Raw genomic sequence first — 12,674 nt, 5'->3', positions numbered from 1 at the left:
TTTGAACTATATGGAGCACGAATGTCGAGAATCTTAGCACAAATCATTGAGCCACATTTTATGATACAATGCATATTTTATGAATAAATATAGCTTTTACGAGCCTAAGATCCTAAATCGGGAGTTCGGTCTATACACTGATAGAAAAATGACGGTACTTTGCCAATACCGCCTGGTATTATTTTGTTCGCGTCATTGGCAAAAATTTTTAATACCATTTGGTATCAATTCAATACCAGATAAAGGAGGTACATTTGTATTCTTGTCATCGCGCCAGAAGTGTTTTTGTGCTTTGTGCTTAAAATATTGACGCCTTTATAAAATATTTGTTAAACAAATAAATAAAAAGTTTTAATACAATTTGAGTGCGTAGAAGCTTTCTCAAATACTCGAGAGTGGTGAAGATTGAAGTAGTAAAAATTCTAGTGACATTCTACATCAAAGCCATGATAGTCTCTGGTGTGCAAAACGATGCTGTGTTGGTGTTTTCATATCAAAACCACTTCAATGGATATGAAATCAATTGCTGAATACAAAGAAAACGTGACAAACGGTGTAGTACTTCTTTTTGTAATTACTAACATAAATAATCGAAATAAAATTAGATTAAAATTATTTTCATTGGTTTTTTTTTTTTTTTGGTTCATTAGGGTGTGAAATAATCAATAACGGTTTGGTACTAAAATCAATAGCGGTCTGGTGCTTAAACAAATATCATATTGGTATTAAACACAAGTTCGGTATTAAGGCTAGTACCAAACGGTATTAATCATTTTATGTTTCATCCATAGCATCCGGTATTGTTTTTATACCATACGGTGTTGCTTTACTATCAATACCGTATGGTACTGAAATGAGCACTTTTGGTATTAACTTTTCGCTGGGCGTACGGGGGTTATATCAAGATATAATCCGAAACAGCCCATTTTTGAAAAAAAACCTGCCTTTGCACAAAAAAGAAACTGTGCAAAGATTCAGCTCAATATCTTTGTTTTTAAATACTGTAACGTGATTTCAACAGACAGACGGACAAGCGGACGGAAGGACATGGCTAGATCGTCTTAAATTTTTACGAGAACTAACAATGTAAAGGGTGATTTTTTAGCTATTATCTTTTTGGCAATACTGGTTTAAACAATTCAATAAAGTTTCGTGTTTTGTTTCACTGTCAAAAATCTTTAGTTTGGTTTATAATTTAGACATGGATCGTCTTACAAACGAACAACGCTTGCAAATTATTGAATTTTATTACCAAAATGGGTGCTCTGGTAAGAAAGTTCATCGCGCGCTTTTCCATTGAGCGACGAAGCCCATTTGTGGCTCAATGGTTACGTAGATAAGCAGAATTTTAGATTTTTTAGTGAAGATCAGCCAGAAGCAATGTAGGACCTACCAATGCATCCCGAAGAGTCACAGTTTGGTGCGGTTTATGGGCTGGTGGCATCATTGGACCATACTTCTTCAATGATGATGCGCGTCGTAACATAACAGTGAATGGTGAGCGCTATCGTAAGATGTTATCCAACTTTATTTGCACAAAATTCAAGAGTTTGACTTGCATGACATGTGGTTTCGGTGCCACTTCCCACACAGCATAAGTAACAATGGACTAATTGAGAGGCGAGTTCGGTGAATATTTTATTTCACATTGGGGACCGGTCAATTGGCCGCCTTTTGTGGGGCTTTGGCTTTGTCTATAAAGACAAGCCCGCTTCAATTGGCGCTTTGAAGATAACATTGAAGCATTTATTCGTGAGATACCGGCCAAAATGCTGGAAAGAGTATGCCAAAATCGGTCTAAGCGGATGGAACATTTGAGCCTCAGTCAGGTTCAACATTTGCATGAAATAATCCTCAAACATAGAATTATATGGACCGTACTATCGATTCAATTAAAGATTTTATGTATTTTTCTGACTTTTATGTCATTTTTTTTTTTTTTTTTTGTTGAAAAACTTTCCTATAGCTCTTAAAAAATCACCCTTTGGAAAGGATACGCAACAGACGGATATGGCTTTTTATTATATTTTTGCTATCACAGCTACAGTAGTGGTGTAGGGTACAGTTTGTGCTTTTATACCCTGCACCACCACTGTGGTACAGTGTATAATAGATTTGTGCATTTGTTTGCAACGCTAAGAAGGAGAAGAGCTAGACCCATTGATAGGTACACCGATCGACTGAGAATCACTTTCTGATTCGATTTAGCCATGTCCATCTGTTAGTCCATATATTCTTGTTATCAAGTGCATGTCGTATTTGTTGTCCGATTGTCACGAAATTCTGCTCATGTCACTTTTTTGGTCCAAGGACAAACGCTGTTGATTTTGAAAAAAATCGGTTCAGATTTACATATAGCTCCCATACATATCTTTCATTCGATATGTACTAATTAGAATGTAGAAGTCACAGTTTAAGTCCGATCTTTCAAATAGTTTGCGCGAGCTGTTTTATTTGACTTCCTAATATGTGTGCAAAATTTCATAAAAATCGGTCCAGATTTAGATATAGCTTCCATATATATCTTTCATCCGATATGTACTAATAAGGATGTAGAAGCCTCAGATTAAGTCCGATCTTTCAAATAGTTTGCGCGAGGTGTTTTATTTGACTGCCTAATATGTGTGCAAAATTTCATAAAAATCGGTTCAGATTTTGTTATAGCTCCCATTTGTATCTATCATCCGATATGGACTTTTAAGGCTGTAGAAGCCACAATTTTCGTCCGATCTTTACAAAATTTTGCATGAGGTGCTTTATTTTACGTCTTCATATGTATGCAAAATTTCATAAAAATCGGTCCAGATTTAGATATAGCTCCCATATATATCTTTCATCCGATATGGCCTTTTAAGACAGCAGAAGCCACAATTTTCGTCCGATCTTTACAAAATTCAACATGGTGTATTTTATTTAACATCCTCATATGTGTGCAAAATTTCATAAAAATCGGTTCAGATTTAGATATAGCTCCCATATATATTGTTCATCCGATTTGGCCATTTAAGGCTGTAGAAGCCACAATTTTCGTCCGAACTTTACAAAATTCAACATGGGGTGTTTTATTTAACATCCTCATATGTGTGCAAAATTTCATAAAAATCGGTCCAGATTTAGATATAGCTCCCATATATATATTTCAACCGATTTGAACTATTATGGCTGTAGAAGCCACAATTTTGGTCCGATCTTCACCAAGTTTAGTGTGGAGTCGTTTTCGCGAAGTCTCAATGTATGGGCAAAATTTCATAAAAATCGGTTTAGATTTAGATATAGCTCGCATATATATCTTTCATCCGATTTGGCCTTTTAAGGCTGTAGAAGCCACAATTTTGGTCCGATTTTGCATGAGACGTTTAAATTGACGTTCCAATACGTGCGCAAATTCGCATTAAAATCAGTCCTAATTTAGATATATCTCCAATGTGTATATTTCATCCGATATGGACTTTTAAGGTAGTAAAATCCACAATTTCGGTCACATCTCTACAATATAGGACGTTAGATGTTCTATTTCATGTCCTAGTATATGTCATTAAAATTTACACAAGTTTCGATATAACTCCCATAAAATCTTTTAACCGATATGGCCTTTTAAAGATGTGGAAATCCAAATCTTTTGTCCTATGGTAGGAAAATCATACAAAGTTCAAAATTGCCTTTTCAATTGGTATCCAAATTAAAGTCTGACTAGATTTTGAGATAAGTTCTACACATAAAGAAAGTCCAACATGCACTAGGTGGTGTAGGGTATTCTATAGACGGCACCGCCCGACTTTTGCCTTTCCCCGCTGGTTTTTATTTTGGTTAGGCTGTAGCAGAAAATATGTAGCTACGCCATTTGGTACTTGTTTTTTGGAAATTTCGCTACTTTGATTTTTCCCTGCTTAAGAAGGTTTCATATCTCGACTTGATATGAAGCTCACACGATTCTTTTTTTTTGAGTTCCTAAAATGATGTCATTATTTCCTTCGATTAGAATCTTTTTGCAAAAAAAAAAAAAAAAAAAAAATTCTATAAATATTTTAGCAAGTTTTTTCCCCCTAAACAATGGCGAAATGTTTGAGTTTAAACTCAAACTGTTCAAAGCGTAATCAAATATGGCTAAGCAAATGATATATAAATTGGCAAGTTCCAGCTTTCATTATATTTGATGTTGACAAACAGATGTTTGACTTAACAACAGAATGGGGAATAAGGGAATTTTCTGGAACCACTTGTGTTTAGAATTTGCCAAAACAAAAAATATCAAACAAATGCAAATGCAGTTAAATAAGAGTTTTAGCAATTGTTGCGATGCTCAAGAGTTTTTTTTTTTTTTGTTGGCTTTTGTTGGGTGACATTCTTCCATTTCGATTGTGTGAGGAGTTTTCTTTATCAGCTGTACAAACAACTGTTGTCCAACTGCATTGCCAACGAAGACAAAACATGGAATTTACCATCGCGAAAAAAGGAAACTTTGCAGAATATTTGATCTCAATTGCCAAAAATTTGGGGTGGCGAATATTTGATCTTACCGGGAGGGAGGGAGGTGGGGGGAAGAGGGTACTCAACAGCAACTGCATAGCTTTTGCGGCTGAGCTGCCTTTGCATGGCTAATCAATCGATTGGGAAATCGCTGTGAAATGACTGTGAGGGAAAATGGTATAAATATGCGCGGAATTTTCTTAGAGACTAACACAGTTTTGGTCGATATCGTCCAGAGCTAAACTGAGTTAAACAGCCTAGGGAATATGAAGTTATTTCTGAGTGCCACGCTATTCATAATGCTTGGCCTTATGGGCCAGGCTCCCATTGCCGAGGGTAAGTGCAAAACGGGTCAAGGTCTCTTGTCATTGTTCTAATGTCACGTTTCTCGTTTTCTTTTGTTTTGTCCCAATACAGCCGGTTTGTTCGGTAGTATCGGCAATGCGATAAGTTCCGGTGTTAATGCAGTTGGCAATGTCGTTGGCAATGTAGTTGACGCTGGTACTAATGTTGTTGGCAATGTAGTTAATACCGGTGTCAATATTGCAGGCAATATGGCAAATACTGGTACGAATATCATTGGCACCGGTATTAACGTTGGCGGAGGTCTCATCAACGGCGGCATAAATCTTGGCGGAGGTCTCATTAACGGAGGCCTTAACCTCATCAATGGCATGTTTGGTGGTGGCGGCAGCGGCGGCGGCGGCGGTAGCTCCACCGTTCACTGGAGTGGCAGCCCCAACGGCTTCGATCTTGGTGCTCTACTGGGTCAGTTTGGTATCACTGCCGGCGGCAATGGTGGCAACACCGTCATCAACTGGAATTTAATCATGAATCAAGGACCTAATGCTCAAGGCAATTTCGATTTGGGTGCTTTCCTGCGCCAGTATGGCTTTGGCGGCAATGTTGCCGATGGGCAATTGCTTATCAATTGGAAGTATTTGCAGAACGTGCAAGCCAATGGCTCTGGCCAAATTGATATCAACAATCTGCTGGCACAGCTTTTCTCTGGCAAAAATGGCTCCATCGATATTCAATGGAATGCCAATCCTCCACCACCACCCTCTTTCAACATTGTCATCCAATGGGATCAGATTAAGGGAGCACAACCCGATCAAAATGGCAACATCGATTTAAGCGCCCTTCTTGCCAAATTCGGTTATAACATTGCTGGTGGCCACCAATTGCTTATCAGCTATGATGACTTCAAGAAGTTGCAAGTTAATGGTTCGGGACAAGTGGACTTTGGTGCCCTGCTAGGCCAGTTGTTGGGTGGCAGTGGAAGCCCCCCCAGTGGCGGTAGCACCAGCCAACCCACCGGCCCAGCTGTTGATATCGATGCTGTCTATGCCAAGCTGAACATTCCCAAGGGTAACAACATCATACTGGGTGTGGACAGTTTGAAAACTATGAGACCCGATGGCTCGGGCAATGTTGATGTGGGACCCTTCCTTCAACACTTTGGCATTGGCAATGGCAACTTTGTGGTCAGCTATGACACTGTTAAGAGTATCCCCAGCGATGCCTCGGGCAAAATTGATCTGCTAACCCTGCTGAAACATTTCAACATTTCCTTCTCCTACGGACAACCCAGCACGCAACCCATCAATGTGAACGTCGATGATGTCTATGGCAAATTGGGATACGAAAAAGGCAGCACTGTCATCGTGGACATAACAAATATGAAAAATCTTAAACCCGACTCCTTCGGCTATGTTGATGTTGCCCCATTCCTGGGTAACTTTGGCATAAACCTCGACAAATATCTCATCAACTTTGAGAAGATTGCAAATATTCCCACCGATTCGGCAGGAAAAGTCGATTTGCTTACCCTGCTCGAGCATCTGAATATTGGCTTCAGCTATGGATACCCCTCGACTTCCGGCCAAGACATCAAGGTAAACATGGATGAGCTATACAGCAAGCTAGGCTTTAGCAAAGGCAGCACGGTCAGCATTAACATATCCAACTTGAAAAAACCCAAGCCAGATGGCCTTGGAAATGTCGATATTGGACCCTACCTGCAGCAACTTGGCATTGGCAGTGGCTCCTTTGTGGTTAACTACCAGACCGTTCAAAATCTGCCCACCGATGCAGAAGGCAAAATTGATCTGTTCGCCCTGTTGGAACACCTGAAGATTCCCTTCTTCTATGGCAGTTCGCCCACAGCTCCTGCCGTGGTCTCACTAGACGTTGTATACCAGAAATTCAATGTGCCCAAGGGCACCACCATCACCTTGAACATTGACTCCATCAAAAAGCTGAGACCTGATGCCGCTGGTAAAGTGGATGTTGGTCCTTTCCTACAGCCTTTGGGCATTTTAGACGGCTCCTACCTGGTGGACTACAACACCGTCCAGGGGCTCCCCATCGATGGTGAGGGCAAAATCGACCTGATCTCACTGTTGGACCGACTTAACATTAAATTTGTCTATGGCAATGGCAATCCCAGCACACAGTTACCGGTCATTGTGAGCTATGGCACCATCTGCAACAAGTTCGGCATACAACCGGGTAGCAAGATCTCCATAAACATTGACAGCTTGAAGACTCTTAGACCCGATTCCACTGGCAATGTGGATATAGGCCATTTCCTGCAACCCCTGGGCGTTGGTAACGGTTCGTTCCTGGTCAATTTGAACACCGTGAAAGATGTGCCCACCGATGAAGCGGGAAATACCGATTTCATCACACTTCTAGAGAAGGTGGGAGTTTTGGTGACCGACAAGCCTGCAGCACCTGTCCAATTGAACATTGACGATATTCTCAGAATGCTAAGTCAAATTGCCCACAGCAATAATGGTCAGACCATTAACATCGACCTGAATCAAATCAATCATCTGGTGCCCGATAAAGATAACCAAATTGATCTTGGACCCTTCCTTCAAAATCAGGGCTTCGGCAATGGTGGTTCGCATACCGTTAATTTCGATATTATCAAGAAACTTATCGAAGGATCGAATGGCGGTTCCATTGATCTGCTGACATTGCTGCTGGAAGCTACCAAACCCCCACCAGTTATCACCGTCAATCTGGACAAAATTCTTGAGGACTTGAACAAACATCCCGAGGGAGGCTCTATCACCATTAACTTGAATGGCAATGTGCCCGATGAGCATGGTCAGCTCGATCTTGGTCCACTTCTTCATCAGCTGGGCCTAAATACTGGCGGTTCATTGGTGGTCGACTACAATGTCATCAAGGATGTGCCCAAAGATCCCTATGGCAACATTAACGTCAAAGAACTCCTTGCCCTACTCTCAAAGCAGAAAGAACCCCAGCAGCAGATACCACTTGAAATTGATCTGAACGATATCATATCACAAATCAAGAACAATAACAACCAGGTTCCCAGTTACATTGTGAACATCAATGTCATTAAGAAAACTCCCGATGGAAAGTTCGACATTGGCCCAATTCTCGCACAACTCGGTTTCAAGACTAACGGCGGCCAATTTAACATCGACTTTAACATCATCAAAGACTTCCAAGTAGATAACACTGGAGATATTGACATAACGGCGCTGATTAAGTTCATCACAAACACTCAACAAGAGCAGACCACAACGCCCAGCTATGTATTCGATATCAATTTCATACTGGAACAGCTTAAAAAGAGACCAGACATCATCCTTAACATCAAGGACATCCCAGAAACTCCCGATCAGAAGTTCGACCTTGGCACCTTACTCACCAAGTGGGGCGTAAACCCAACCGGCGGTTCACTGACGATCGATTTTAACATCGTCAAGGACTTCCAAGTGGATCCCAGCGGAAATATTGACATAACAGCCCTGATTAACTTCATCACAAACAATCAGCAACCGCAGACAACAACCCCCAGCTATGTATTCGATATCAATTATATCCTAGAAAAGCTTAAAGATATGAAGGACATCGTCTTTAACATTAAGGACATCCCAGAAACTACCGATCATAAATTCGACATTGGTCCCCTACTCACACAGTGGGGTTTGAATCCCAACGGTGGTTCACTCACCATTGATTTCAACATCATCAAGGACTTCCAAGTAGATCCCACGGGAAATATTGACATAACAGCCCTGATTAACTTCATCAATAGTAGCCAGGCCACAACCCCAAGTTATTGGCCAGAAGTTACCACAACCACACCCGGCTATGTGGTCGAGCAGACTACTAAGAGCGAACCCACCAAGTATCCACTGGATATTAATTTCATTCTTGAACAAATTAAACAAATGCCAGACATCACCGTTAACATCCACAACGTGCCAGAAACCCCCGATCAGAAGTTCGACTTTGGCCCAATCTTTACTGAATTGGGATTCAATCCTAGCGGCGGTTCATTCTTCGTTGATGTCAACTTCATCAACAAATATGTGGTAGATCCCTCAGGAAATATTGACATAACAGCGATAATAAAGGATTTGGGAAATCCTACAGTTGTACCCGAAACAACAACCCCCGGCTATGTGGTAGAGCAGACTACTAAGAGCGAACCCACCCAGTATCCACTGGATGTTAATTTCATCATAGAAAAACTCAAGGAAATGCCCGACATCACTATTAACGTTAACAGTGTTCCCCAAACTCCCGATCACAAGTTCGACTTTGGCCCAATCTTAAAGGAACTGGGCTTCAACCCTAGCGGCGGTTCATTCTTCGTTGATGTGAACTTCATCAACAAATATGTGGTAGATCCCTCAGGAAATATTGACATTACAGCAATAATTAAGGATTTGGAAAAGCCCACAATTGCTCCGGAAACAACAACCCCCGGCTATGTGGTAGAGCAGACTACTAAGAGCGAACCAACCCAGAGTCCATTGGACGTTAGTTTCATCATTGAACAACTGAAACAAATGCCCGACATCACCATTAACGTTAACAGTGTTCCCCAAACTCCCGATCACAAGTTCGACTTTGGCCCAATCTTCAAGGAACTGGGCTTCAACCCTAGCGGCGGTTCATTCTTCGTTGATGTCAACTTCATCAACAAATATGTGGTAGATCCCACAGGAAATATTGACATTACAGCAATAATTAAGGATTTGGAAAAGCCTACAATTGCTCCGGAAACAACAACCCCCGGCTATGTGGTAGAGCAGACTACTAAGAGCGAACCTACCCAGCGTCCATTGGACGTTAGCTTCATCATTGAACAACTGAAACAAATGCCCGAAATCACCATTAACGTTAACAGTGTTCCACAAACTCCCGATCAGAAGTTCGACTTTGGCCCAATCTTTAAGGAACTGGGCTTCAACCCTAGCGGTGGCTCATTCCTCGTCGATGTCAACTTCATCAACAAATATGTGGTAGATCCCTCAGGAAATATTGACATTACAGCAATAATTAAGGATTTGGAAAAGCCTACAATTGCTCCGGAAACAACAACCCCCGGCTATGTGGTAGAGCAGACTACTAAGAGCGAACCCACCCAGCGTCCATTGGACGTTAGTTTCATCATTGAACAACTTAAACAAATGCCCGACATCACCATTAACGTTAACAGTGTTCCACAAACTCCCGATCACAAGTTCGACTTTGGCCCAATCTTTAAGGAACTGGGCTTCAACCCTAGCGGCGGTTCATTCTTCGTTGATGTCAACTTCATCAACAAATATGTGGTAGATCCCTCAGGAAATATTGACATTACAGCGATAATAAAGGATTTGGAAACTCCCGTCACACCTGCGACTACACCTGCGACTTGGCAACCAGAATCCACACCTGCAACTTGGCAACCAGAATCCACACCAGCAACTTGGCAACCAGAATCCACACCTGCAACTTGGCAACCAGAATCCACACCTGCAACTTGGCAACCAGAATCCACACCTGCAACTTGGCAACCAGAATCCACACCTGCCACTTGGCAACCAGAATCTACACCTGCAACTTGGCAACCAGAATCCACACCTGCAACTTGGCAACCAGAATCCACACCTGCCACTTGGCAACCAGAATCTACACCTGCAACTTGGCAACCAGAATCCACACCTGCAACTTGGCAACCAGAATCTACAACTCCATCATGGCAACCAGAATCTACAACTCCATCATGGCAACCAGTGGGTACTGAACCTACACCAACAACTTGTTGGGTACCAGATACAACTCCTGCGAAAATAGAAGGTAATCCTACTGAGCCAACCTGGACGGAAGTAACGACTCCTCGGGCTCCTCTGGAAACAACAACTGCACGTTGGCCTATTGAGGTAGCTACCAAACGTCCAATAACCGATATCAAATTCCCATGGGACAAATTGATTTGGAATTGGAGGCCACATCACAAATGGCCTGTTACCGGCATACCTCCACGCCAACCAGAGTTCTTGCACAGGCTGCCATATCACATTCGTGCCACCATCATTCGCTACTTGTACAATTATCCCAATTTTGAGATGGAGACCAGACCCAACCATCGTCTGATTATCGATTTGTTGCGCCAACTGAACTTTGTACCAATTTTCGGCAGAGATCCCAACGAGTTCGATCCCATCATTGCCAATTTGATTTTGAAATTGTATACGAATCCTAGTTTTACCACTGAGCTTACATTGCGCGCATATTTGATACAAAAATTGTATGACATACCCAAACGCAATTATTTGCTACATGTCTTGTATGATGCCCCCACACCGGATCTGTTGACTTTGTATATGCATGGCAGTCTGAATCCAATGAATGATTTTGGTTCTCCTCAGCCTCGTGATTATTTGTTGCGTTTATTGTTTGGCAACTCGATTCCACGTTATTTCTTCCGCAACATTTATGGCTACCCTGTGCCTGAATATCCTCACCATGGATATCCTGGCAATAACATGCCCGGTTTCCCACATGGTTATCCTGGATTCCCACATGGCTATCCCGGATTCCCACATGGCTATCCTGGTTTCCCACATGGCTATCCTGGTTTCCCTCACGGATTCCCATCCAATCCCCTTGGCTTCCCTTCAAATCCCCTTGGCTTCCCTTCAAATCCCCATGGACCCCTGTTTAGACCCATTGGCGGCAATTTGATTGGACAACTTCATGTCAGTGTTTCACATCCAGGAAGTGGCAACTATCCTAATGGCCATGTTAAGTTGCCCAACATTCAACAATTCTTAAATAATTTGCCCGGCGGTACTAACTCGCCTTCTGATGGTGTTGTACCCAAATTGCCCACCGTTAATCAATTCCTAAACAATATGCTTAACAATGGTAATGGTAATCCTGGCTCCAGCTCCAGCCCAGATGGCAGCAATCCTCCCAATGGCAATGTGAAGTTACCCACCATCAACCAATTCCTTAATAATTTCGGCAACCAGGGCAACCCTGGTTCCAGCTCTACCCCCGGCGGTAGCAGCTATCCTCCCAATGGCAATGTGAAATTGCCCACCATCAATCAATTCCTTAATAATTTCGGCAACAATGGCAACCCTGGTTCCAGCTCTACCCCAAGCGGTAGCAGCTATCCTCCCAATGGCAATGTAAAGTTGCCCACCATCAATCAGTTCCTTAGCAATTTCGGCAACAATGGCAACACTGGTTCCAGCTCTACCCCAGGCAGTGGCAGCTATCCCCCCAATGGTAATGTCAAGTTACCCAACATTAATCAATTCCTTAGCAATTTCGGCAACAATGGCAACCCTGGTTCCAGCTCCACCCCAGGCAGTGGCAGCTATCCCCCCAATGGTAATGTCAAGTTACCCAACATTAATCAATTTTTGAACAACATGTCCAACAACGGCCAGTCTCCCAGCATGAGTAATTTCCCCAGCCTAGCCAACCATTTCGGCAACTTTGTACAAGCCCAACCTCGTGCTTCTTACTAAATTTTTTTTTCTATCGTATTCAAAAATTATATAAATATATGTGAAATATAAAACGAGTTGTAATATCCGAAAAAATAACGAAAAAATATCGAATTAATAAAGAAAACCATTAAAAAATTTTTTTCAATTCATACATCAAACTATTGAATTTTTGAAAATTACAAGAAAAACTAAGAGGAGCTTAAAATAGAAAACATGTTGGTGTGGGCGCTAAATTGCCACACTTTCTATAGTACTATGTCCAAATTGGGTATTCAGTGGTGTTGCTATTCAAATTGGAACCATTTTAGAACAGTTTTCATATTTTTCTGGTAACTGTTATACTACAAATCTTTAAACATATTATATTCACTAACATGTAGCGGCTTTAAATTGTGAATTTTTTGAGAGTGCTAAAGAGGT

At 41.7% G+C, this 12,674-nt stretch overlaps 1 protein-coding gene across 1 annotated transcript; it reads left to right on the top strand.

Annotated features, from left to right (window-relative positions):
* Window positions 1–4,681: 4,681 nt before the first annotated feature.
* LOC106088447 (uncharacterized) lies at window positions 4,682–12,298 on the top strand. Its single transcript, XM_059367938.1, has 2 exons — window positions 4,682–4,803; window positions 4,885–12,298. The coding sequence occupies exons 1-2, from the start codon at window positions 4,734–4,736 to the stop codon at window positions 12,270–12,272; spliced, it is 7,458 nt and encodes a 2,485-aa protein (XP_059223921.1). The 5' UTR covers window positions 4,682–4,733; the 3' UTR covers window positions 12,273–12,298.
* Window positions 12,299–12,674: the final 376 nt, after the last annotated feature.

Source organism: Stomoxys calcitrans, chromosome 4 (genome assembly GCF_963082655.1).
Source record: "Stomoxys calcitrans chromosome 4, idStoCalc2.1, whole genome shotgun sequence".
In the NCBI taxonomy this organism is placed as follows: domain Eukaryota; kingdom Metazoa; phylum Arthropoda; class Insecta; order Diptera; family Muscidae; genus Stomoxys; species Stomoxys calcitrans.
Note: the sequence above shows the minus strand (reverse complement) of the source record. Positions and strands in the feature narration are given on the sequence as shown.

What these genes read in the sequence shown, in the direction of transcription:
- LOC106088447 (XM_059367938.1), top strand. Translation starts at nt 4,734, where the DNA reads ATGAAGTTATTTCTGAGTGCCACGCTATTCATAATGCTTGGCCTTATG. An exon ending in CCAGGCTCCCATTGCCGAGG is followed by an intron (nt 4,804 to 4,884) that starts GTAAGTGCAAAA and finishes GTCCCAATACAG; the next exon opens with CCGGTTTGTTCGGTAGTATC.